Source organism: Gigantopelta aegis, chromosome 8 (genome assembly GCF_016097555.1).
Source record: "Gigantopelta aegis isolate Gae_Host chromosome 8, Gae_host_genome, whole genome shotgun sequence".
NCBI classification, from domain to species: Eukaryota; Metazoa; Mollusca; class Gastropoda; order Neomphalida; family Peltospiridae; genus Gigantopelta; species Gigantopelta aegis.
In genome coordinates this window covers 78,631,780-78,659,152 of record NC_054706.1, presented here as the reverse complement: position 1 = coordinate 78,659,152, position 27,373 = coordinate 78,631,780, and the positions used below count along the sequence as shown (strand labels likewise).

Sequence of the window (27,373 nt, the reverse complement as noted above, 5' to 3'; positions counted from 1 at the left end):
ATTTCATAATAATTGTTAATTCCTTATTTAACTCAGTTATTTATATATATGTGTGTGTTACCAATATCTATGTTTTAGTTGCTATTTTCTACTTGGTCAGTGTGTTTGAATGCATTGTTTTGTGTTTTGTACAGAAAGACCAGTTGCAGAATCATGAAGAGCGTGTGGCAGTAGTGGAGCTGGAGTTACAACAACACAGGAGCACCACTCCGGAGAAAGGGGCCAAATCAAGAGTGATAGCGGAATACTTGGAGAAAGAATCTTTCCTCGAATACGAGGTATGTGCAGTGCACTTTGTATCAAGAGACTGGTATTCAAGCTGGGAAAACATTTAACATCAAAACTTATGTACGAAAGAGGATTTGCTTTCAATGGTACATTTGGCACATGTTTTGACACTAAATAGAGCAGAGTGAATCAGTCATTTTGACTGGCTACAAAGTTTGGTGAATGGGTGAATGAAAAACGTCTGTGAACGAAACTGTAATTTTTCTTTAAATTTTCAGAATGCTGATGGTACATTGTTCAGTTTACTATAGTGAAAACAGTAAATTGCAATATTGGGATACATTAGCCAACCATAAAAATTCTTGTTTCTAAAGCGAGTTGCCACAATTTTGATAAGCACTATCTCCAAAACAGAAAATGGCAAGTATTTATAGGAAACACCCAATTTTTTAATCTAAATGTTAGAGCAGGTGTTCTTGAAGGGCTCAGTACTTGGACCATGACTCTTTCAATTATTCTGATATTTATAAATGACCTTCTTTTGGCTGCTATACAGTGCAGTGTAGACATATTTGCTCATAATACATCAATGTATGTTTCAGGCACATATATAAAGATTAAATTCAATATAGACTAAATAAAGAGATATGTTGTTTTAGTAGCAGTGAATCTAACTGTTTTTAATCTTTCCTTTCATATTAAACACTTTAAGAGATATGTTGTTTTAGTAGCAGTCCCATCCTACAAATTATTTTATTTTGTAAATAATTTCAGTTTGGTTTGACGTAAGAAGAATAGTAAAAGTGTTTTGAAAATAACAAAAAAATACTATTTTTGGTGTCCAATTTAGAAAACCCATCGGCTCAGAAATAAATAGCTTGTAGTAAATTCCACAGCAAGAAAAAAGGTGTTCCCTGTGGGATGAACTATAACTGTTTTTAATCTTTCCTTTTAGATTAAACACTTCAAGAGAGATATGTTGTTTTAGTAGCAGTGAATCCTAACTTTAAAAAGAAATCTTTCCTTTCAGATTAAGCGCTTCAAGACGTACGTGTATCTGTTACAAGGCAAGATGATGGCGTACCCGGAGCTGGAGCCGTCGCTGGTGGAGACGACGATTGGGGAGGACGAGGAAGTGGTGACCGGGCCCCCCACCGCCGCACCACCCACCGCCACACCGCCCACCGCAGGATACTCACCCTGGAAACCCGTGCAGCGCAGCCTGTCTGATAGGTACAGTTACCGAGCGGCTATCTACCAAACCGATCATGTAGATTATGACATAATATGACGACTCCTTCTAGAATAACACTCTTAATTGCTTACTGGCAGGCAGACAGTTTCCCAATTTGTGCTCGTACATACTTGCTGTATTGGTGGATACGATGACTGAAGTAGGTAGTGATTAACTCTTCAGAAACAAGGTGCCATTCCCATTGTCTGTCTGGCGAGAGTTTAAACGGACATTGCTGGAGATCAGATCTGATAGCGTGAATGTGGTTAGATTGGTTTTTTTATTATTATTATTTTTTTTTTAATGTGAGAATGATAGAAGAGTGTTTTTTCCCAACACACATTTATTGGTGCAGACCATTTCTGCATCTTCATCCATAATGTTGACGGTTTTAACTTGCTAGTTACTTCCCTTTCCAGAAAGGCATAGTCTACAGGCATGTGTGGCTTTTGTTGTTCATTACATTTATGAATAATTGAAGCACGGGCAGCTTGCACGTTGACAGCCATGTTGTCATTCTAGTCAGAAAATTATGCCGTTCATTGCTTGTTTCCAATAGCTTTTGTTTGTTTTATTTATTATCATAATGCACATGTATATGGCTTGTATGCAACAAGCAATGGTTTACAGTGATCACATGTGCATCTGGCTTGTTTACAAAGAGCAGGGGCTGTAGTAACCCTTATGTTTACATTGCTGTCTCAACAGGTGAGGTTTGTAGTAAGCAGAGGGTTATAATAATGTTAGGTCTGCTTTAGAATAACATCACTTGGTGAATTCTAAGTTGTCATACATGTATCCCATTCACTTCTCGTTTTGTAGCCCTGCAAGGAAAACAAAACCCCCGCAGCTTTTATCATAGTGGTGTAAGTTAGTTGTGAAGAGTTATATGCCATGAAACAAAAATCTTGTCTTCGCAGATTGTTTGACAGTGTGTCTTTGTCACTGCCTTAAATATCCCCAGAAACTTTCATAATCATAATCATATATCCTCATGATATAGTCATCTATCATTATTTTCGTCATTATCATCAGTTCGTCATAAATATTAGGTATCCATATCACTGTTCATTGACTAGAAATCAAACAAATTTTAAAATATATAATTTCGGAAACACAAAACCAACCTTTTTAGTTTTACCTTAAAGTGCTGCTTTGTGATATGAATCTCCGATGTAGTGGCTCTACAGTTTGCTGTGGTAATTAAACCTTGTAAACATCCTGTGGCCAGGTAGAAAAGACCCTGTCATTCCAATATTCTTTTCCCCCATATAGCACACTTTCTAAAAATATCTGCTTCACCATTGTCATTGACAGCTAGATGTTATCCATTACTTTTTTGTGTGCTATATTCTGTATCACTGTTATTACAGGTCTGTAGTGTTACGTTTCCTATTGTATTTAGGGTTTTGTCCTGAGAAACACATAATTACATTTAAATGTCGGGTAAAGAAGAGAGGGAGGAAGGAGGAGACTGTTTTTAACCATGTGAATGTTAGCAACTCTGCATGTGTGGGTTTTTCTCAGTATCGATAGAACCACTGTATTAAAAAAAACCTAAAACTTTTCTGGAAAAAACTGCCAAAGTTTTTCGTTTTTATTTCCTAACCACTTTTATTGCACTCTGTTGTTTTTAATGTGTGCTTGTGCAATAATGCCCTACTTGACTTACAACTGAATACTGCTGATATAATTTCAACAATACCTGGCTGCTAAGATGAGTGAGGTGGTATGATTTAACGTAATACATACAGTTTGAGCCATGCAACCATCTGTATGTTGTGATCAATACTTAATACATCCCGGTACGGTTTCGTAGGTCATTTGTAGGTAAACCCATTTATTGTAATTTGTATTGTAATAACAAAGATCTTTATGACTGTTCAGTAAAAAAAGAAAAGAAAAAAAGTAATGTATTAAAGGTAAAATACAGTAAAAGACCGAAGGTATGTTTCCCCTTATTATGCTGGTGTTTCATTATCTGTTAATCTAAGAATGTTAACACATTTATTTTAAAAACAGAATTACACCAATACATCCACCCCCAAAATGGCTTTACCCTCCCTTAAGTTTAACTGACTGCCATAATGAAATTTGGGGATAGAATTGTTTTAGAAATGAAAAAGAAAAGAAATTCCCTCACCGATCAAGTATTAGCTGTACAGCAGGTCGGGATTTGTATTCATATTTATGGTGATCAAAATATGTGTAAGTTTCCAATTTATATTGTTTACTTGCAAAGCTAAAAAAACAAAACCCCTAAAAGTTGTCATCTTTATTATATGGGAAAGGAAAACGGAAAATATTCGGTCCCTACATAGCTTGTTCTTAAAGTTAACAATGCACAGTACATAGGTGGGGTGCAGTGTATTTTGATTATGGAATTGAAATTAAGACAATGGTGTGTAATCAATACACAACTTGTACACATGTTTTTGCTTGTTATTTATTGCCTTCGTTTATTGTGCACAGAAACATACCTTTTGACAGCAAAGCAGTCTTGTATATAATCATAAATGTATTCTGGCAGATGGTAAATATTTGTAATAATTAAGAAGCAAAAACTGTATAAAATTGTGCATATTTTGCACATCATTTGCAGACACACTGCTGCACACAGTCTATTAAATGATTTTTTAAAATGCTTTGCTGTCACCAAATTCACCATTTTAGTAGTGGATTGATTGGTGCAGTGTTTAAAAATAATTATTTTTATTATTGTATGAAGAAAGAAAAAAAAAGGGGGGTTGGAGGGAGCGAGGAATCATACATATAGCTTTAAAAAATGGGTCAGTTTTGCTGAGTGTCAGTTGTATAGCAAAGAGTATTTATTGTTAAGACTAGTGTTATTTGGTGGTAGATACTGTGGTTACTTGTGGTGTTGGGATATACCAATAACATTCTCTTAGGTTCAGCCACGCTCCCGGTGTATCACAGTGCAACACAGTGCTTGGTGATAATACCAACTTCCTTGCATGTGAATGTTTTAATATTTTTATAGTGCGTGTCTGCATATTAAATATGCTTTTGTTTTTCAGCCATCTGTCTAGTCCAACCACTGTCTAATCTGAGTATCTATAAGTTCCTCTTTTTTTTTCATAGATACATTGTATGTCATATACAAGGTTTATAATGTTGTTAATATGGCAGTTTAAAATCTCTTGTTTGAAATTTTCATTTGTAATTTATTTTCGTGCTTGTATCCAAGGAAGATTTCAAGGTTTATTTCCCGGGCATACTCCTCATTTAACTAGGCTGTGTTCCTAGGGTACCTGTTCATGCTTAGCGAGAGAGAAGGTAGTGTAGCGACGTCACACTGTCCAGATCAGCTGTTTGTGCTTAACGGGAGAGAAGGCAGTGCAGTGACTTGACTCCTTCCCGATCAGCTGTTTGTGCTTAGTGGGAGAGAAGGCTCTGTAGTGACGTCACACTGTCCAGATCAGCTGTTTGTGCTTAGCGGGAGAGAAGTCACTGTAGTGGCTTGACACCTTCCCGATCAGCTGTTTGTGCTTAGTGGGAGAGAAGGCACTGTAGTGACGTCACACCGTCCCGATCAGCTGTTCGTGCTTAGCTAGAGAGAAGGCACTGTAGTGACGTCATACCGTCCCGATCAGCTGTTCATGCTTAGTGGAAGAGAAGGCACTGTAGTGACATCACACTGTCCCGATCAGCTGTTCGTGCTTAGCGAGAGAGAAGGCACTGTAGTGACGTCACACTGTCCCGATCAGCTGTTCGTGCTTAGCGAGAGAGAAGGCACTGTAGTGACGTCACACCGTCCTGATCAGCTGTTCGTGCTTAGTGGAAGAAAAGGCACTGTAGTGATGTCACACCGTCCAGATCAGCTGTTCATGCTTAGTGGGAGAGAAGGCACTGTAGTGACGTCACACCGTCCCGATCAGCTGTTCGTGCTTAGCGAGAGAAAAGGCACTGTAGTGACGTCATACCGTCCCGATCAGCTGTTCATGCTTAGTGGAAGAGAAGGCACTGTAGTGACGTCACACTGTCCCGATCAGCTGTTCGTGCTTAGCGAGAGAGAAGGCACTGTAGTGACGTCACACTATCCCGATCAACTGTTCGTGCTTAGCGAGAGAGAAGGCACTGTAGTGACGTCACATCGTCCTGATCAGCTGTTCATGCTTAGTGGAAGAAAAGGCACTGTAGTGATGTCACACCGTCCAGATCAGCTATTCGTGCTTAGTGGGAGAGAAGGCACTGTAGTGACGTCACACCGTCCCGATCAGCTGTTCGTGCTTAGTGGGAGAGAAGGCACTGTAGTGACGTCACACCGTCCCGATCAGCTGTTCGTGCTTAGTGGGAGAGAAGGCACTGTAGTGACGTCACACCGTCCCGATCAGCTGTTTGTGCTTAGTGGGAGAGAAGGCAGTGTAGTGACGTCACACTGTCCCGATCAGCTGTTTGTGCTTAGTGGGAGAGAAGGCACTGTAGTAACGTCACACCGTTCTGATCAGCTGTTCATGCTTAGTGGGAGAGAAGGCATTGTAGTGGCTTGACACCTTCCTGATCAGCTGTGCACTAGGTTGAAACTTTACATCTACTAGCTTAACCACTGTAGCTCTGCGTGACCTCCGACCTCTCGGTTTGACCCAATCTCTCGGTGACACCTTTGACAATCGTAGGATTCGTTAGTTAAATCTCAGGATAAGCTCATATACCTAGTTTGAAATACTGCAATTTAATTTGCTCAAAAAGCTTTTTCGTGAAATTATTTTAAATATTTTTTGCCTGCCTTGATCGTGGAGTTAACCTTTTTTGTCAGTTGAACGTTTTAAATATTTATGCAAGTACGTTCTTCTCTCAGTTTCTGTGTCATTATCGTAGCATCATTTTGCCAAAGTATACAATGCAGTGTATATTTTTAACTCTCTTTGTTTCTGTAAGTCTTAACGTAATATTAACACATTAAAGCCAAAAACTGTGAATAATGTTTATGGTTGACAGTGCTATTTAAAATCAATCATTTCATTCATCCATTAGCTTTCAAGATGACAAAGTTTCATTCAAAACATATATTTGTGGTAGTTGTTGTTTTTTGAAGCTGGACATTTTTCACACATAATGAAGTTAAATGACATCATTGTGTGAGTAGGTGTACTTTGAGAAACACTATTGATGTCATGTATAATTTTTTATTTTTTTTTACCTTCTCCCATTTGTCAGTATTATAGATCTGAAAGGTCTTGCCTTGCGCTTTTGTGTTTGCAGTTAGTGTAAACATTAACTAGACTTTTTTCTCTTTTTTTTTTTAAAGAATTGTTACATTTTCTTTGGTTTTATGTACTCATGGCATTTGCTCAAGACCTATGTTTTAGCAACATTCTGTGTAATGATTATGTAATGTGTATATATATTCAAACCTAAAACTAAGTGTGTTTACCTCTCGGAGAATAATTGTGATCCCTGCTTGTTCTCATGTGTTTATAGTGTAAATTGTGTACAGTGCATATAGTCCCAACCTCACACACATTTTATGTACCATATATTTTAAAATAGATCGATCACCATTTATTATGAAGTGTATCATTTCTTTTCTGTTTTTTATTTTAGCATACCACTGTTTTAGTTCTCTTAGATGTTTGTAAAGATGTGAATAACATGATGTATAGTTTGGCGAACCCTGCAATATATACATATATATATATATGTCTGAACCATGGTGCACTTTTAGAGCTTTAAGTCAATCATCAGTTAACTGCTTTGCAATTTCCTCCGAGTTTTAGTCGGCAAATGTGCGTACAGTGTGGATATAAAAGTAAGAACATATGATAGTGAGGGACTACCCTGGGTCAGGCCACTAGTCATACCAGAGACCAGACCCAGCGCGGACATGCCTGAACCTAATGGGTGTGGGCAGGAAACAGTTTTGTATTTGGATTAGTATGGGGCAGAGGCAGAGGCGGAAGAATCATGTCCATGTATATACAGTGAATGGATTTGGCATTATGGAACAGGTTGTGCGATACTGGTGAGAGGGTGATAACAGCTGTCAGGAAATGTAAACAGAAACCAGCACACACTCAGATAACAATGGATCTTTGGTGTCATAAACAGAATGATATTCACATTAATAACATGAGGTTCGTACAGCAAGCTGCCTGTTAACACTCAGTAACAGTCACTTTCATGAACAGTTGAATACTTTATAATACTTTATGTAACAACCTGATTTTAGACAATTAAGTGTAGAGTTTTGTAGGTAAAATTCAGAATAGAATAGGTAGACACTTAAAGGTAAATATAGTTACGGAAGTGATGCGAAGACGGCAGTACAACAGGTACAGTTTACATGTAAGCAGATTCAGAGTGGGTCTGTAACAACTGTTTCGATGAATGTCTTTTGGGGAGCTTGAGATTGATCACAGTGGAGAATTTAGAAGTTCTAAGAAGATGTGTTGTCAGTGTGTCATGCAATTTACTTGATGGAATAATACACAACTTGGTGCATCCTGCAAGTTATTATGTGGATTTATATTACATTTTATTTACACAAACCATGTATATTACTTTTTTACCAGTTGCATTTTGTGTTAATAATTTTTTTTTCCTTATCTAAGACCGCTCCAATTTTCTTTCTTGGTTTAAAGGAATTTATTTTTGTAACCAGGAAGGAGAGTGGAAGGAACGTAAAAAGTATACAGTGAAGTTCTACATTTTCATATATATATATATATATATATATATATATATATATATACTGATGTCCAAAAGAAACTTTACAAGGCTTGAAATTGAAAACCATACTGTAGATCCTGAAATTAATACATCCCTAAATTAATACGAGTGAGAGTGAGCAGACTAAAATACGACATGAAATTAATGCGAGTTGTCTCCCTTTAAAAATTACTTTTCTAACACGTCTGTGTACTTTTCGGGTCTCCCTTTGAAAATTACTTTTCTAACACGTCTGTGTACTTTTCGGTTAAATCCGAGTTACTGGCATCTTCAATGTCTGTGTATACATCAGTTAACCTGTTTAGTCCTCAGTGTTTTTGGTGAAATCAACTCAACTATTGGACAGTTAGTCTGTCTCGCCTACGATGAATTGTTTTTTAGTTGTGTTTTATAAATATATTAGCGTTTAATCTTTTTTGTTGTAGTTGATTTTTAATAACGTCAGACTCGTAGACAAAACAGAAATAAATGCATCATATTATATTTTCACATTAATATTATGATCGCATTAATTTCAGGATCTACAGTATTTATCAAATTATTAAAATGTTATGCATGTAAAGTTTATTTTGGACGTTAGTCACGGAAACCAGAGAGGGTGAAATAGAAATGGTGTTATTGTTACTGATTTGATCTGTGGCCTAGTGTTAATTTAACTCTTGTACATTCATGACTGATACATGTATGAAAATGGAAACCAAACTGACACAAGATTGTTTACATCGTTTGTCCTGAACTAACACCAGTAATAATGTGGATTCTATCTTTGACAAGTAGACAACAGTTTCCACATCATCATTTGACATCAGACAAAATAAATATAACATATCTTACTGTAATTTCTCTTCATATCTGTATTTAACTGGTAGTTTTTAATATGACAGTATTTTCTTAGCCTTATAGATAGTAGCCTTATCTGCAAAAAAACAAATTCCCAATAGCAATTTTGCATTAAAGGTTTTTCAATATTCTCAGAATGATTTGTCATGCACTTATTTTTTATTGTTATTTTATGGACTTCGGAGTCTTCTCCCCCCCCCCCCCCCCCAAATTGTAAATCAGACGTGTACACTATTACTGTCCACAAATAGTACAGTATTGATGTTGTGCACCATATCACCATAATTAAAATGTGTTGAGTGCGCCGTTAAATAAAACATTCCTTCATGCCTTTATGTTGTCCACTTCAGCAACTAAAATCTTATTTTTAACTAATAATAAATACACAAGTGAAATTTATAATCTTAACCTCACTCTACCGCACCCCCGAAAACCCCCCCACAATGGAGGTTGGAATGTAAACCAGTGGCAAGCACTCGCCTGATGCATAGTCGGTCCAGGATCGATCCCCGTCTGTTGGCCACTTGGGCTGTTTCTCATTCCGGTCAGTGCTCCACAACTGGTGAACAAAGGCTGTGATATGTACTGTCCTGTCTGTGTGATGCTGCATATAAAATATCCCTTGCTGCTAATTCGAAAGAGTAGTCCATTGCGTGATAGCAGCAGGTTTCCTCTCTCAATATCTGTGTGGTCCGTAACCATATGTCTGACAGCATACACATGTATAACCATATTTAAAATGTGTTGAGTGTGTCGTTAAATAAAACATTCCTTCCTTCTTCCTTCCAAAACCAAACCAAACCAAATAAAACCAAACACTTTAGTGTGCCTTTAAACAATCAAAAAGAATTGGAGTAGCTAAATCGATAAATATTGCTTCCCTGCATTAAAGTTGGGGTCTGTAGATGTTGTTATTTTCAATAACATGCAGTGAATTTTACCTGTAGTACAGGTACTTGTATAATGAGAAAACGGTTTTTAAAAATGATGACATAACTTAGTGTATTTCATATTTATATTTGTGTGGGTGAAAGATTGAAGAAATTTAAAATAGAACTGTTTTAGAACTATTTTATAATCTATTTTATATATACTGTTTGTGTGTGCTTTTGGCTGCCGAACGTAGTTTTGCTCATGCACTGAATCTTAGTGTCACTTTCCTATTAACATATACATTATATATTGTCTATTTTTATCAAGTAACACAAAATTTCCATCATTTCTCCTCACTGGCTAGACATATATTTCATTATTTTCCATACTAATTCAGATCCATTAGAGAGAATTTTAATTAAGTGGTGGACCAAACTACTTTGATGTGGGTGGTCATGGATGTTGGGGTCAGATTTTAAAAATTGTAGATGCTGTTAAATGCATTCTGAAATACTTTGTGAATGATTTTGTATTGTTTTAACATGAGGGGTGCATAGCAATGGTTTAGCCCCACTCACCCATCCCTTAGTCTCAGTGGTTACATAACCAAAATGTATACATATTGACTAAAATATACCATCTACTTCATGAAAGAAGCACTGTGAATAAGAACCAGTGTGAATATTGCTTAGTACACAAAGTATTATATTGTCAAGTTTAAAAAAAAAATCATTCTGTCTAGCTATGTATTAAAAAGATGTTGGATGTGCTCTCACAAATAACATGCTATAACGACGTCATACAAATTATTTGGTCTGTATTGAGATCTAAAACACACTGTCTAGCTATGTATTAAAAAGATGTTGGATGTGCTCTCACAAATAACATGCTATAACAACGTCATACAAATTAGTTGGTCCATATTGAGATCTAAAACACACTGTAACAAGCACTAATCTAAGATTGAAAAAGTAAAAGTGACCTCTCTTTCTAGAAGAAAGGGGGGAACTTTGATAAAAATGGTTGAAGTAAACATTAATCGTTACAGTTCAGTGTTTTGTCATGTTCTGCATTCAATCAAAAAGGTTCCGAATTGTATACTTGGTTGGATTCTCAGTGCTTCACTACTTTTAGTAATCAAATTTAAGCAAAGCAACTGAATATTTTCCATTAAAAATGCGATAATATTAAGTATCTGTGTCATTGATATATTAAAATTGAGTAATAATACATGTAGTATGTTCTGTCATAACTGAAATTAATCCGGCTGAGAACCAAACAATGCTTAACTGACGTCGGTGTCTTAATATCTGTGATGTGATTTTGTTTGTGAAGTTGAATTAGGGTCAAAGTATTAACAACATCTCATTACTGCTAATAATTCAGTGATTTCGACAACTTTTAAATTTGCTAGCTAGATAGGACCTGATTAAGAATTGTTTTTTAAAGTATGTGTAGTAGTTAAAAACATACTTTTTTACCCCTAAGTAATACATAGCTAAAACATGTAGGTAGTGCTGGACTATGACAAAGTACCTTGTCGTACTGGTATATGAGAGGGCTTCACACAGACACATTTGTATATTAGTCAGACATATTTACTTTAAGGTAAATTTTTGTTTTACAGTATTTTCTAGTACATGTGTATTTTATTATTAATCTTGTAAAATGTTATTAACATTTAATTTTTTTGTCCAGTGTTGAAATCATATATTTAATAAGTTGAATTCAGTGGATAATTGTTCACATAATATGTAGTTGAAACTGATTAAGTGAATAATTATTTACATATATAATTCAGTGATTCAGTGAATATTTGTTTACATATATAATTCAAACAGTGATTCAGTGGATAATTGTTTACATATATAATTCAAACAGTGATTCTATGGATAATTGTTTACATATATAATTCAAACTGATCCAGTGGATAATTGTTTACATATATAATTCAAACTGATCCAGTGGATAATTGTTTACATACATGGTTCATATTGATTCAGTGAATAATTATTTACATATTTAGTTCAGACTAATTCAGTGGAATTTTTTTGACGTATTTAGTTCAGACTAATTCAGTAGATAATTATTTACATACATGGTTTGAACTGGGAAAGAAAAAGAATGTTTACGAACTCCTAATTAAAATGTTAAACTACAGCTAGTGACTGTCTAACATGGGTATTGTGTCGCTTAGATTAGATAGAGAAGACACCTACTAATAGATACTGTTTACTATAATACAGTCTATGAGACGTCAAGTTCACTAATCCAGCCATTAAATGTTACCTAGAAAACATCAGTTGTTAGCTTAATGTTGTATACATGTCTATACTTAGTCATCTGGTAGTTGTGTGACCACACTGGCCACATTACATTTAGGTGATAAAAAAACAACATGAATTTGATGTTACATGCCAGCTACATGTTTACAAAAAACAACATGAATTTGATGTTACATGCCAGCTACATGTTTACAAAAAACAACATGAATTTGATGTTACATGCCAGCTACTTTGTTTACAGAAAAACAACATGAATTTGATGTTACATGCCAGCTACATGTTTACAAAAAAACAACATGAATTTGATGTTACATGCCAGCTACATGTTTACAAAAAAGAACAGTTGATCGCTGAATGGATGTTTTTGCAATCATTTTAAAGCAAATGACCAATCATAAATTTCTGAATATACAGGAAATGAGTTTGGAAAATGTGATGTGGCGATTATGGTCACACAGCTGCCAATTCCAAGTACAGACATTTTGTATCCACGTAACTAACACCTGATACACAAAAGGATGAATCATAATGGCATATACCTGTATAGGTTGAAGAGTTAACATTAGTTGTGTTTATATCAACAAAACCACCATGTCAAATATTTCACTTGTGAAAAGGATTGGTAAATATATTCTGTAACTAATATCTATATATAAATATAAAGTTGTAGATAAGTAGGCAAACCTACATTTTAAAACAAAAGAAATCCATAATGAACCTAATGTAGAGAATGGAATTCTTACGTGGAACCCAGTTGACTGTAACATACATGCACATGATGTAATTAAAATCCTTGTGGTAATAACAAACCCGTCGTTATGTCCTGCCTACACATGGGAAATACAAACGAGTCTACTCTTTTCATTGGTGTGATCATTTGTGTGTAAATAACCGTACTAATCTGTCTCTAGCATTGGCATTGGTGCTATCTGTGTTACCATGGTTACTACCTGTAGATTTCTTCCAGTCACCATTCTGTGTCTGTTTCTGTACTTTCCTCTAGAAAAGATATAAAGCATTTACAACAAGAATGAGCCGTTTGTTTTCATTTTCATCAAGTCAGATTAATAGTTATCAAATTGTGGTTTAAAAATTAAATTTACGTATGGTAATAATAATATACTAGTTGGTTATTTAGAAAGCATACATAAATTTATGTATGGTAATAATAATATACTAGATGGTTATTTAGAAAGCATACATTAAATTTACGTATGGTAATAATAATATACTAGATGGTTATTTAGAAAGCGTACGGTAATAATAATATACTAGATGGTTATTTAGAAAGCGTTCGGTAATAATAATATACTAGATGGTTATTTAGAAAGCGTACGGTAATAATAATATACTAGATGGTTATTTAGAAAGCGTACGGTTAGAAAGCGTACGGTAATAATTATATACTGGATGGTTATTTAGAAAGCGTACGGTAATAATAATATACTAGATGGTAATAGTAATATACTAGATGGTTATTTAGAAAGCATACATTAAATTTACGTACAGTAATAATAATATACTAGATGGTTATTTAGAAAGCATACGGTAATAATAATATACTAGATGGTTATTTAGAAAGCGTACGGCAATAATAATATACTAGATGGTTATTTAGAAAGCGTACGGTAATAATATACTAGATGGTAATAATAATATACTAGATGGTTATTTAGAAAGCATACATTAAATTTACGTACGGTAATAATAACATACTAGATGGTTATTTAGAAAGTGTACGGTAATAATAATATACTAGATGGTTATTTAGAAAGATGGTTATTTAGAAAGCGTACATTAAATTTTAAAATTGCTTTCCACTTAAAGGACTTATTTGTTTTCTTTTGATAAATATTTTCCTAAAACAAAAACAAAGTTTTAAATCTTTAAAAAAGTTGCACATTGTATAACCAATGAAATAAAGTGTAGTCAGATGTAATAAATTATTTTTCAGTTTTGCAATATTCCATAAGGCTTTATTAATTTTGATATACCTTATTTAATATAATTTTTTCATTAATAAAACTCATGATTTCAAAATTGTATATACTGGTTGAATCTTGTTATGCCATTGACAAATTTGCGTACAAATATGTTATAAAATATGTTATATAATATATGAGTACAAAAGTGAGATGTGTAATAAATTTGTAAGTTCATTCATGTGTTAAACAGTTTTCTAGTTTGTCCGATTCAAATTGCAGATTTCTTTCAGAAGAAGAAAAAAAATTGTACTGGGAAGCTTTTGTCATTTGACATTTCCTTCACTTACAAAAAAAGTCTGTTGAATCATACAAAGTAGAAATGCATACATCATGCTTTATATATATGTATATTTATACATCTACTCTAGTTTTCATCTAACATACATCTAGTAAATTATTAATACTAATATTACCCAGAACAGTTTGTCTCCATTTATTAATAACTTGATTAATAACCTGATGTTGAATACTGATTAATTGTATGTCATCAAGTTGTGAATTGCAAACTGTGATGTTACAAAATTAAAAACAAAATTAAGCAAAATGGTTTGCAGATATAATGGAATAGTGTGTGAAAGAAGCAATACGTAGTCTTCACCCAGTCATCAATGTGTATGTTAGAGATGTAATGGAATAGTGTGTGAAAGAAGCAATACGTAGTCGTCACCTAGTCATCGATGTGTATGTTAGAGATGTAATGGAATAGTGTGTGAAAGAAGCAATACGTAGTCGTCACCTAGTCATCGATGTGTATGTTAGAGATGTGTATAGTCATAATAGGGATGGGACGTAGCCCAGTGGTAAAGCACTCGCTTGATGTGCACTTGGTTTGAGATCGATCCCCATTGGTGGGCCCATTGGGCTATTTCTCGTTCCGGCCAGTGCACCACGACTGATATATCAAAGGCCGTGGTATGTGCTGTCCTGTCTGTGGGATGATGCAGATAAAAGATCCTTTGCTACTAATAGAAAAAAAATGTAGCAGGTTTTCTCTGGGACTATGTCAAAATGACCAAAAGTTTGACATCCAATAGCCGATGATTAATAAATCAATGTGCTCTAGTGGTGTCATTAAACAAAACAAACATCTTCATAGTCATAATATGAATGACAAAACAAAGTATTGAAAATTGTATTTCAACAAGGCAATGAGAGGACTGCCACTCCCCAGGATTTTCTACACTAAAATAGCAGGAAGACTGCTACTCCTGGATAGCCTGTTGTACACATTGTAAGAAGACTGCCACACCATAGAACCATACATCCTACATGTATTTTGTATGAGAATTGCCACTCTCCCAAGATGTTATATCCTACTTTGTAGGACTGCCATTCTTCAGAACAATACATCCTTCTTTGTAGGAAGACTGCCATTCCCTAGGACAATGCATCCTACTTTGTATGTAAGAAGACTGCCACTAGCCCTGAAGCTTGGATGATGACATGTATCTAGACTAAACTAGACCTGGTGTCATAAATAAGCTGACAGGTGCAGTGCCACTGATAAATTGCAGATTTACTGGTCTGGCTTACATTAGAAAACTAAACAGAATCTAATTCGTAAAATGTTTAAATTGTGTAGTTAAAAAAAAATTGCTACCATTGTGTTTGGATGAACATGTAGCAGCTTGTACCACATATTTTGTGTTAATCAGTTCAGGAAGTGACATTAACTTCTGTTGTGTTTTGTAGTAAGACTGTCAGGTGACTCTAGTGACTGTCAGGTGACTGTCTAATAATCAGTTTTTCTTTCTAGGAAGTCCGTCATTAAAAAGTAAAACTGTTTTTGTAACAACGTTAGAAAAATTCTTATTTCATAGCCAAATCATTTTATTAATACTGACTTGCATTTCATATTTAAGACTTAATAAGAATATTAATTCACAAGAGAACATTTCTTAGTGATAAAATCAGTCAGATTTTCTTTATAAATTATAGTTTTGTAATTAAAAAGTTACTTTACAATACTCACATGTAAAACCATCAATACTATAAACTTTAATCAAGGGTATTTAAAAAAAAATGTATCTCACATACTTTCCAATATTAATAAATTAATTTCTTTGATTAATATGATTCTTTATTTTGATCTGTTAAAAAATTAATTTTTTTGGTCTTTTTATTTTTTCTCCATTATGCATCCATTTTGCAGTGTCTACTACTCATTGTAATGTGTTGTGTTTTGTGTGCTTATATTTCATTCTTGTCGAGTTTTCATTATGCAGCATACGTCTTAGCATCGAGTGGATTTCATGTAGCAGGTCAGTGGCGGTCGTTTCTTTATAACAGCATGTCTTGCATGACAGGTGGTGGCTCAGTCTTTAGTGCATTTTTCTCTTGTCTGCTTTAGTAACATGCTTCAAACTGCTTTTGCCATTGTTTCAGCCATCAGGAAAATATTAATTACTTGAGAGAAATATATTGATTGGGATTGATTAAAAACAAGCAAAGATGTTGTTCTTTTTCCACTATCTGTAGCTAAGGTGTATTAGGAATTAGGTAAAACAAATAAATATGCCATCATACATTTATGATGGTTTTTAGAAACAAGTGTTGATCACAGTAAAGGAAAAAAAAACACCCTGCTACACGAAGTGAACATGAGATGAGTAGGTAAATTTTTTTTTTCTATTTTTATATCACTTTGGAACATTGAATCAAAGAAATGGATATGGTGGTATAAAAGTGGCAGGTGCGAAACCATACGTTACTAGTACTTTGACGGGTCTGTACTTTGTTAGTAGCTTTTGAATGGTAGTTGCATGGGATCACTGTTACTAGAATAATGTCTCTCGGGCAGTCTCTTAAAGTTAAAATATTCTAGGAGTCATAAATACAATATGGGTGTCGTAGCTAATTTCAACAATTGTTTAACATTGTTTGTTATTACATGTGTGTGTGTGTATATATATATATATAATATATATATATATATATATTTTTTTTTTTTTTTTTTTTTTTTTTTATATTATTTTTTTTAATGGCAAAAGTATGTACTGGGTATTTACATCACAACTGTGTGAATTGATAGCACTGTTAATTCAGTTTTATTTCTTTATAAGAATTTTTTACTTGTACTTGTACTTCTGTGGGGCACTTTTAAAAAATGTATTATGTTATTATTATTTCTTGTTTTAAAATTGTCACTGTTGTTGAATGTTTCAATCACATTGTATTTTAAATTGTTAGATTGTGTTCACATAACAGCACATACACAGTAACAATAGATAATAAATAATAATTGTAGAACAAAATTATAATTAAAAAAATGAAATTGGCTATCAGGACATTGTGCATGTTTTTGGCTACAAGATTGTATATAATGATCTTGATGATGATAATCCACACTCAAACAATACACTTAGTAACATATTGAGTAATACACTTGGTAACATATTGAGTAATACACTTGGTAACATATTGAGTAATACACTTGGTAACATATTGAGTAATACTTAGTAACATATTGAGTAATACACTTAGTAACATATTGAGTATACCTGCCATGTATATGTAATGTACTATAGTGGTCTTGAAGAATTCCACACATGCCCAAAACACCAAACAATAATTAGTGAAATAAAAACACCAAAACAAAACAGCTAATTTTTCACGGTTTATTTTATTGATAAATATTATTTAGTTTTTAAATATAATTTTAACGGTTGCTGTACTTTTTGTTTGGTAAAACATACAGGCATACCATAAAATACAAATGTATTACAATTTTACATTTTAAATTTATCAGACAATTAGACAAAATAATCTTTGAAAATATACATATGGTAAACTTGAAGTTTTAAAGATGGATTTGAGCTATTAATATGTTACAATAACATAAGTAATGTTAGATAATTTGAGTTTTGAAGTAGTGTTAATAAATTACAGTAACATGTAATGTTAAATGATTTGAGTTTTTAAGTTGTGTTAAAAGATTACAGTAACATAGATGATTATTTGAGTTAGATGATTTGAGATGGGGTACTGTTAATATGTGACAGAAACATGGGTAATGTAAAATTATTTGAGTTTTGAACTAGTGTTAATAGATTACAGTAACATAGGTAATGTTTGAGGATTGTGTACAAGGTTTGATCAAAGTGTTTGATCACATCTTGCATAATGTATTAGAGAACTTTATGATATAGTCCTAAACACTGAGTGACAGAGATATGTGTGTAAAACAAGTAAGCCATGTTGTAGAATTGTGTATTTCAAACTTAAGGCAATATTATAGAATTGTGATGTCAAACTTACGGCAATATTATAGAATTGTGTGTCAAACTTAGGTAGTATTATAGAACTGTGTTAGTTCAACCTGGTCAGTGTTATAGATTTGTGTATGTCCCACGTTATTAGTTTTCTCTGTAGTCATGGAGATGGTTTCTCTTCTGTGGATGTGGTTCAGTATGTATGTTTGTTCTCTTCTCTTGAAGCACCTGTGTGCACACTGATGTGAAGTATTCTCTTTTTGCAGTTCACTTTTATAATCTGACTGTGTTAAACACTATTTTAACATTTGTGTACATGTATTAAAACTATGGCTTATTGTTAAGCTTGTGTCGACATTACAATTATAAAGTATTTTAATTGAAAAGTTAAAAAACATATTCTGTTTGTCATGTACATATTGACATAGCCTGTTTATTATCATGTCAGTTATTATGGGTGTTGATACAGAATATGGACTTGAATGGAACACACTGGAATAAGGCATAACGCTAATACACTAATGTTCTGTTTTTCATTAAACCTTTATTACACACAAATATTACATTTATACATATATGTTATTTGTAATTAGTGTTATCTTATTTCATACCTTTCAATTCCAGATTTGACCAACACCCTATTTAAACTGCTTTTAAAAGCATTGAATGAACTGTCTAACACAAAAGGATATGCAATTAATAATTCAGTAACACTCTAACATTAATAAATTCCCAGAAACTACAAAAATGACAGGAAAGGCATGTTATCAGTGTGATGCATCTACACATATTATACATGACCAAATATGATAGCTAATGGTGATATGAGAAGTTTTTAAAATGCTATTGCATGCAGTATCACAGTGTGGAATATAAACTACTAAATCACAGAAAGAATGTATACAGTCAAGCCATCTAGTGGATTATTAAAAGGCAGGCGTCTGCTTTATTCAAATGGCTGCTCAGTGCTCAGCGTCACCATTTGGTTTTAGCCAGTTTTTAGATATGTAGAGTATTACTTTGAAAAATATTGCAAAATGGCTAATTTAGACAACCATTTATTGGCCATATGGTCAATGTTGTAGCCACTTTGTATAATAATTTTGCAATTGGCTAATTTGGCTAGGCTAGGGGAAGGGTGAGCTCTGGCTACTTAGATACTTTTTCTATTCATATCAGGGCTTTTGCCAGAAAACAAATGAGGGTGTAATACAGGTTATAATGTAGCTTATTGCCTATTGTGCCCCCTCACTCTTACCCCCCCCCCCCCCAAAAAAAAGGGGGGGGGAAAAAGGTGAAAAGTCTAGGAATGCTTATATTTTGAACTTCAATGTTGAATCTAACAAGTTGAAAATGGGCATGACCTCAAAATATATGGTACAAAGCTGTGGGGAAAATCCCCTCTGGCTCATTTTCAGAGGGGATTAGACTCCCCCTTCCCATCCTTTGGAGGAAACCTTGATATTGTGTACACGTATGTGGCACTCAGTATTGTGACAGTGTTTACAGAATTAAATCTAGAATGACTAATGGCCTTATAAGACTGTTATTAACCTCATGAGACTGTTACTATTAACCTGAATGATCTTGGTGTGAATCACATTGTGGTCGGTCACCTGCATTAGCATATCTGTTGTAGTGTTAATCCCTGAACTAATACTAACATGTACAACTCTACTGCTAGCTTCATTTTCCCGTAAGTGTTTTAATCATAAGTGTTTTAATCCGACTGAATGCACTGTTGATGAGACACGTATGTCTGCATGTGACTGTTCATCCACCTTTTTACCACCATCACAGATTGTGGTTTATGCAGATGCTGCCACTTCTAACAAATGTAATTAGAATTTAGATAGGTATTTGTCTCACATATATTGCCAGTTTTAACAAATGCCTAATTAGTTTATAAGCAGCCATGGCACTGGGATGAAATGATGTGTTCTATGGATGAAAAATAAAATTAAAATTAACCAAGGCCTGAGGCCTAGGTCAATATTTATTTTATACACTCCATAAAAACATATTGGTCTCAACACACGGCTATAATTGATTTATTACACCAATCAGTTTAATTAAACAATAAATACACATGTTATATCCAAGCAATCTAACACTGCAATCTTCTAGTCTTTTGCACGATGATAGTATGACATAATACAAGAAAAACTACAATATTTTTAAGCTTTTGATCAAACCGATCTCGCTCATTGCTCAGCGCCAAAATTGGTTAATTCATGCTTGTTAATTAGTTATTTTAAAGTTTTATTTATTTGTAACAGATATTATTCACGTTCATGTATTAATGAACTTGCTGTGGGCAATAATATTATTTACTTGCATTTGAAAAACATTAGTTTAATATTGCATCATTTATAAGTTTTACTAGGCAATTTCTATTTTATTTTATTCCTAAATACAGCTCAACAGAATATATTGTTTGTTAGTATATGCATGTAACTACTGCATTGATTTCAATTTTTAAATAGTCTGATGTAATAAATATGTTCACTTCACTCTCTTGCCCTAAAGTTACGTTTCATACTCTCAGTCTTGTGGTGATGTTATCGAAGAAATGTTGAGATATTCTGTCGTCTATACAGATACTTTATTTTTATCATATTTTCTAGAAATTACAACACAGTTGGTGCAAGATAATATGTCAATATTGTATAGTTATTTATTTAAAAAAAAATAAAAGATCTAAACATTAGGTATCATGTTTGAGTAACATTAATGGTACAATGTATTTAGTACCAGTATTTTATTGTGTGTGATACAACACAATGCAAATTCAAAACACCACACAAATTTTGGTAGACGTTTTTAAAAATCCAGGAATGACTACTTATATAATTTTTACATTAGAAATATTACATTGCAACTAAAATCAATAAATATGTTTCCATAGTAATTACTGCATCATGCTATGACTTTAATGTCAGTTGAGCAAGCATTTTATCAGTTTATACATTTTTAAAAATTTACATTGTACATATTTTTGTTTTTCAGACCAATAGGCAGCGATATGGAATATGAAAGTGACATCCATGTGAATAAAATATCCGCTGATACATATCTGTGAATGCTGATACACTCTACAAGGAGCAGCTTGGACCAACATACCATCGAGAGATGAGAGAGTGAGTGAGTGAGTGAGTGAGTGAGTGAGTGAGTGAGTGAGTGAGTGAGTGAGTGAGCGAGCGAGAGAGAGAAAGTGAATGAGTGAGTTTAAGTGGTGAGTGAGTGCTTGCTCTGATACAGACTTGATGACCCTATCATTGGAGACTGTTCCTCATAATTGCGAACGTTTGGCTTCATATTCCCGTTACCATGTTACATAAAAACAACTACTACAGAATCTCTCTTTGGAACTTGTGACTTGATATGAGAGTCCCTGTTTCATAACACTCACAGTGTATATTTATTACAGTGAACCTTGTAATCTTGTTTTTGTTAAAAATCGATTCTTACTGACTTTATTTAATGCTGCTTTCATCAGGTGTAAAAACAAAAATACTTGTATAACCTGGTGCATGCTTGCTAGAGTAACAAAAATACTTGTATAACCTGGTGCATACTTGCTAGAGTAAAAAAAAAATACTTGTATAACCTGGTGCATGCTTGCTAGAGTAAAAAAAAAAAAAAATTGACTGCTTTTCAAGTGATGAACCTCCATTCTGTTGGGTACCAGTCTGTTAAATGGCATCTTTGTTTGGTACAAAATGGCGCGTGTTTGTTTGTTTTGTCTTCAGTGTAGATTATTGTCTTGAGAATTTGTGGCATTTAGTTAGATGTTGAATGTTTCATGTGACTGCAGTTAAGAAGAGTAATTTTGTACTGTTTAATAGTCTTAAATGTGCCAATATTAGGATGAGGATTTGGGTTTTTTATTTGTGCAATTTTAATCAGATTTATCGTTACTTGGTAGCCGAGTGTTTTTTGAAGATGTATTTATTATGTGTGTACACATTTCAGGAAAAAAGCCTGCAGTTCATTTCAATAGTATAGTTTGTGATTGAAAATATATTTTGTTTTAATATTTAGGGTTCGTTCACAAATATCAACATTTATAACAATCGTACAAGATATACTTTTTTCTTTTTTTTCTACCCTGTGTCCCATCATAACAGCATACACCAGTGGACTACTTTAATCTAATTTTTCTTTTGTCTGACCTGTATGAAGTAACAAGGTATTACCTTTACAGTGTTGGTGGTGGTGGCGGCGGCAACGACTGTATCAACTTCTGCATTTATCTTCATATTCACATTTCGCGTGCAGCTCCATTTGTCACAAACGATAAATCCTAAATAAATGAAACTTTGTTTATAGTTGCACCCATGGATGTTCATCACAATGCATGTGAAAATATATTTAAATGTAACAGATAAAAATCAACCTCCACTGAGGGGATTCGAACCACGGACTCTCAGTGCGAGAGTCCAGGCTCCGTATTCATAAACGTACTTAAGTCAATGTATGATACCTAAATGCATATCTAAAGTACACAAATAAGTATCATACATTGACTTAAGTACGTTTATGAATACGGAGCCAGTGCTGTACCAACTGAGCTAATAGGGAACTTCCCACTAGCTACTGCCTGTAGGAGCACTTTATACCTACACTACTACATACTCCCCCATCAAGTGAAGCTATGTCCCGGAGCTGTGGGTCACGAGCAGTTGAACTGTTACGGGTTCTGACTGGGTTATAATTGTATTCTTGTGTTAAAAACACACCCAGTCCCTACGTCGGCTCCAAATGTAACGGATAAAAATCAACCTCCACTTAGGGGAATTTCCCTATTAGCTCAGTTGGTAGAGCACTGGACTCTTGTAACTGAGAGTCTGTGGTTCGAATCCCCTAAGTGGAGGTTGATTTTTATCTGTTACATAAACATTCAATGAAAATCTGTTGATCAATAAGTTTGTAGTGGGTGAGACGTAATTCCGTGACATTCTTGTTAATAAAAGGGTATGTGGGCATTAACCTCCTAATAGTTTGTATGCTTATAAAAGTGTTGATCATAGTAAGCGGCCCCTTATTAAAATTTAAATAATGAATAACAGCCAAATTATTTCACGGTGTTTACCAAGATGTTGGCTATACATTGTGCAGTTTACATTTACCTATTTTTTTAGGTTTCATATTATTGAGCTCTTAAGTTACTCTGTATGCCAGTTCTCGAATACTTTTTAATTTGTTAGGCAGTTTTATACTTCTGTTAATGTTATGTACTATTTTTTTTAAGTCAGCAGGTATTTAGTAACATGTTCATACAGTTTGGTTTATATCAGGGTTTATAGTATTGTGTGATAATTTTAAAAAAAATTTAAGAATGTGGTTGATATATTTTTAAATAAATTTCTCAAGAAGCTAATACTGTTTCCAGGAATTATGTATGTTGTGCACTCTAGTAATGTCTGGTTCCTTGTGTCTGCTTTGTTGTGGATGTTTGATTTTCTAGTCGAGTGTTAGGATATATTTATCTTCATAGAGTTTGTTTATAACACTGTGTGTTATGTCAATTTACCAACTATGATATTGTGGAGTTAGCCTGTTTTAGACCAGTGTTAAAGACATCTCAAAATTGATACTATCAGTTATCTTGTAATACAGCTGTCTGTTCTTTGCTTTAATTTCCCTGCCGGTTTCTCTTCACAGCTGACATTTTTATCATTAACTTGATTAATCTCTTATATAGAGTTAATTCAGTTGGAATTGGCCTTAAAACAAATACAGTTCTTGTCTAGAACCTGCCCGACATGTGAATATCACCTGGCTGTCTTCTGTTGTAATTCTTGCTATGTTTTACCCTTAATCATAAAGAGAATACAATAAAACCCCTCTTAAACAGGACCCTTTCTAAACCAGAATTCCCTGAAAACAACTTTATAAATACTCTTTTTAAGATTATTAGAAGGCATATATCTTAATTATTTTAATTTTAATAAAACAACTTTTTAAATATTCAGTTTAAGATTATTAAACAGCACATATCTTGATTCTATATTAATTTTAAACAAAACAACTTTATAAATACTCATTTTAAAATTATTAGAGGGCACATATTTTAATTATATTAATTTTAATTAAAAAACCCGTGATAAATACTTGGTTTGAGATTAATTATTAAAGGGCCCATATCTTAATTCTAGTTTAATGAATTTTTTTATAAATCCTCTGTTTGAGATTATTTATTGGAGAGAACACCACAGATTGTTATTGAAGAGATTATTTATTGGAGAGAACACCACAGATTGTTATTGAAGTGTGGACCTGAAGAATTTACACATGTATCTCTGATGGCTTAATATACTCAGTTTAGTTAACACTGACTTTATAAATAAAATACTGCGAAACCTCCCAAAACCGGAGCTGGAATTCCCTTGAAACTGGATGTTTTTCATGGTCCCTTTTTAATAATAGTACAGAACTTAACCTCTCTAAACTGGATACCTCTTAAAAATGGATATTTTAATTGGTCCCGGGTGTGTGTGGGTGTGGGTGAGGGTGTGTGTGGGTGAGGGTGTGGGTATGGGTGTGTGTGAGGGTGTGTGTGTGTGTGACACTGTGTGGGTGTGGGTGTGGGTGTGTGTACACACTGTAAAACTTGATAGCTCAAAACTGAAAGGAACAAAGAAATATTTCAAGTTTCAGGGAGTTCATGTTTTTGAAATTCATATAGAACGCTCAAAATTGAAACTGCAAAAGAAAAAAGAAAGAAAAAAGGACTTCGTTTCGTATTGTGAGAAATACATGTTCTTTTCGTGAATATTATAAAACAAAATTAATTACAAAATAAAAAGGTTTAACTGAATTTAATGTAAATATATATATGCACAGATTTAGATGAAAATTTATTTTTTGACAGATGAAATTAAAATACAAGGAACAAACACACATAATAGGAACAAGTGGGAATAGTTTATATAGAAATCCTGCCAGGACCAGCACATTAGTCTGAATGATCAAAGTTTTCAAGAGTTTGAAATTTGAGTTCTTCATGTTTGATTTATGTCCTGTAAAAGGCTTTTTTGTATATTTTACTTGCTGTATGCTTTGTGTTGTTTATATTAAGATCCTGTCTTTACAAACCATGTCCGCCAGAATAGTTACAGCCCAATGTAAAGACACTGTAAAAACTGTACTCCTAGTAAACTTGTGGGTTGAGAATTTGTTTTATAAACCATGTGCTTACAGACTTGTTTAGTTTTTGGTTAACAGTGTTAACTAATTAACATTCGTGGCATTTTTTATATTCTTTTCACACATACTTCAATTTATTACTCACCTGGTGAATGTCTGGTAATAATTAAAATACCACACTGATTTTCGCTAGATAACATTTTACGAAACTCATGAACTTCCCATTGTATCTGATCTCACTTCCGTTCGTTTAGATATTAACATGGGAAGTTCACTCGTTTTGTGAAAATGGTATCTAGCAAACTCTTGTATAGTATTTGTTAGATGTCAGTGGACCTGATCATAACCCTTAAGACCTCATCTTTTTAACATCCAATATGATTGGTTGTTTCCAATTTACTTCAAGGCTTATGTATACATTTACTTTAATTTTGGAGTAGTACATTATTTTTTGTATATAGGAATACATGAAGTTTTGTATTATAAGATGTAGAATGTGTTTTGTAGAAATTGTCTTTCATTTTGCACACGTGCATTGCAATAGTTTATTTTATGTTATTTATTTGAAGTATTATTCTTTGGATAAGATTATAAAATTAGTATTGTTTTAAGTATTGTTGGGTCTTTACTCTTCATTTCACATTCATCTTTTAGACCAGCTTATAGATAGAAAAAACCCAGTAGCATTACAGGCTTTTCTTTAAAAAGTGAAAGAAGAAAAAACTTTCTTTTTTTTGGTATACTGAAATATGTAAATATGTTTTCCATAAATGTTTTTACTTATAAGTTTCTTGGATAAATGTAAAATCAATTGTTATCTGTTGGCACGACCAGAAAGTGTTTTTGTAATACATTTTTACTCCTAGTCTCTCCTCCAGTCTGTTGAATAACAGCGTAAATTTCTCAGTGTTTAAATGTTGGGAAGACAGACTTGGATTATTACTGGCATTGAAAAAGTTAACCAGCTGTTTTGTCTGTGCTACAAATGCCTTAACTAAATTTAATCAAACCATGTGTGTGTGTTTGACGGTCATTTGTCTATATAAAAGTTTTATTTTAACAAAACCATTTTACCGGGTAATTGATTTTTAATGTGGGTATCTTTCATACCGTTTCGGCAGTTTTAGCTGTGGGTGTATAGTCTTATCACATCTGATGTGTTACAGAGACAGTTTGGTTTTTACTCTGTCAAGTGTTTGTCACTCCCCCCCTCAATTACCATCTTACATGTATCGGTTAATTTATCTAATAAATCATTTCTTTATACATGTATTACGTTGTTTTGTATATGTGTAAAGAAAACAAGTTATGTTCGTTAACGATCACATATTAAGTACATTTTAGAATATGGCCACTGAATGTCCAACATAAGGCAGTTGCAACACTTTATTTATCCCTTCAAGTCTGTTGGACTAGTACCAACCAAAATGTACCAACGTCGATGAGTCACTATTCGCACCCTCATTTGGCTTCGAACCCAATAAATATAACATATCTTACCATAATTTCACTTATCTTTGAACAGTCTGGTGTGTTAGTAATTTTCAGTAGCAATTTTGCATTGGAATTTTTGCAGCATTCTGAAAATGGAAACATCATGTATCCAGTTTGTTGTTATTGTTACAGACGTCTTTTAAATTCAGAATAAGGTATAATATTACAATGCATTATCCGATGGCATCGCCATATTCCAAAGTGACATCATTGGAATACAGACGTCAACCAGTATTAAATTAGCTGTATAATTATAATGCATTGCCACATTAAAATAAAAACGGATCAACTTACCTAGAGTTCTACACTGAGCAGACAACACTTTATATGTTGGTATGTTTTTATTTTTCATAATTTTGGATAAAGTTCAAGTTTTAATAA

At 33.6% G+C, this 27,373-nt stretch overlaps 1 protein-coding gene across 1 annotated transcript in view; it reads left to right on the top strand.

The window, feature by feature from the left end:
• The window catches only part of LOC121380195 (PH and SEC7 domain-containing protein 4-like), a 43,388-nt gene extending 20,596 nt beyond the window's left edge, over nt 1–22,792 (top strand). The window contains exons 10-12 of the mRNA XM_041509003.1: nt 135–278; nt 1,259–1,461; nt 21,356–22,792. Coding sequence (XP_041364937.1) covers nt 135–278; nt 1,259–1,461; nt 21,356–21,428 — 420 coding nt within the window. The 3' untranslated portion in view covers nt 21,429–22,792. The remainder of the gene's footprint in view (nt 1–134; nt 279–1,258; nt 1,462–21,355) is intronic.
• The last annotated feature ends 4,581 nt before the right edge of the window (nt 22,793–27,373 follow it).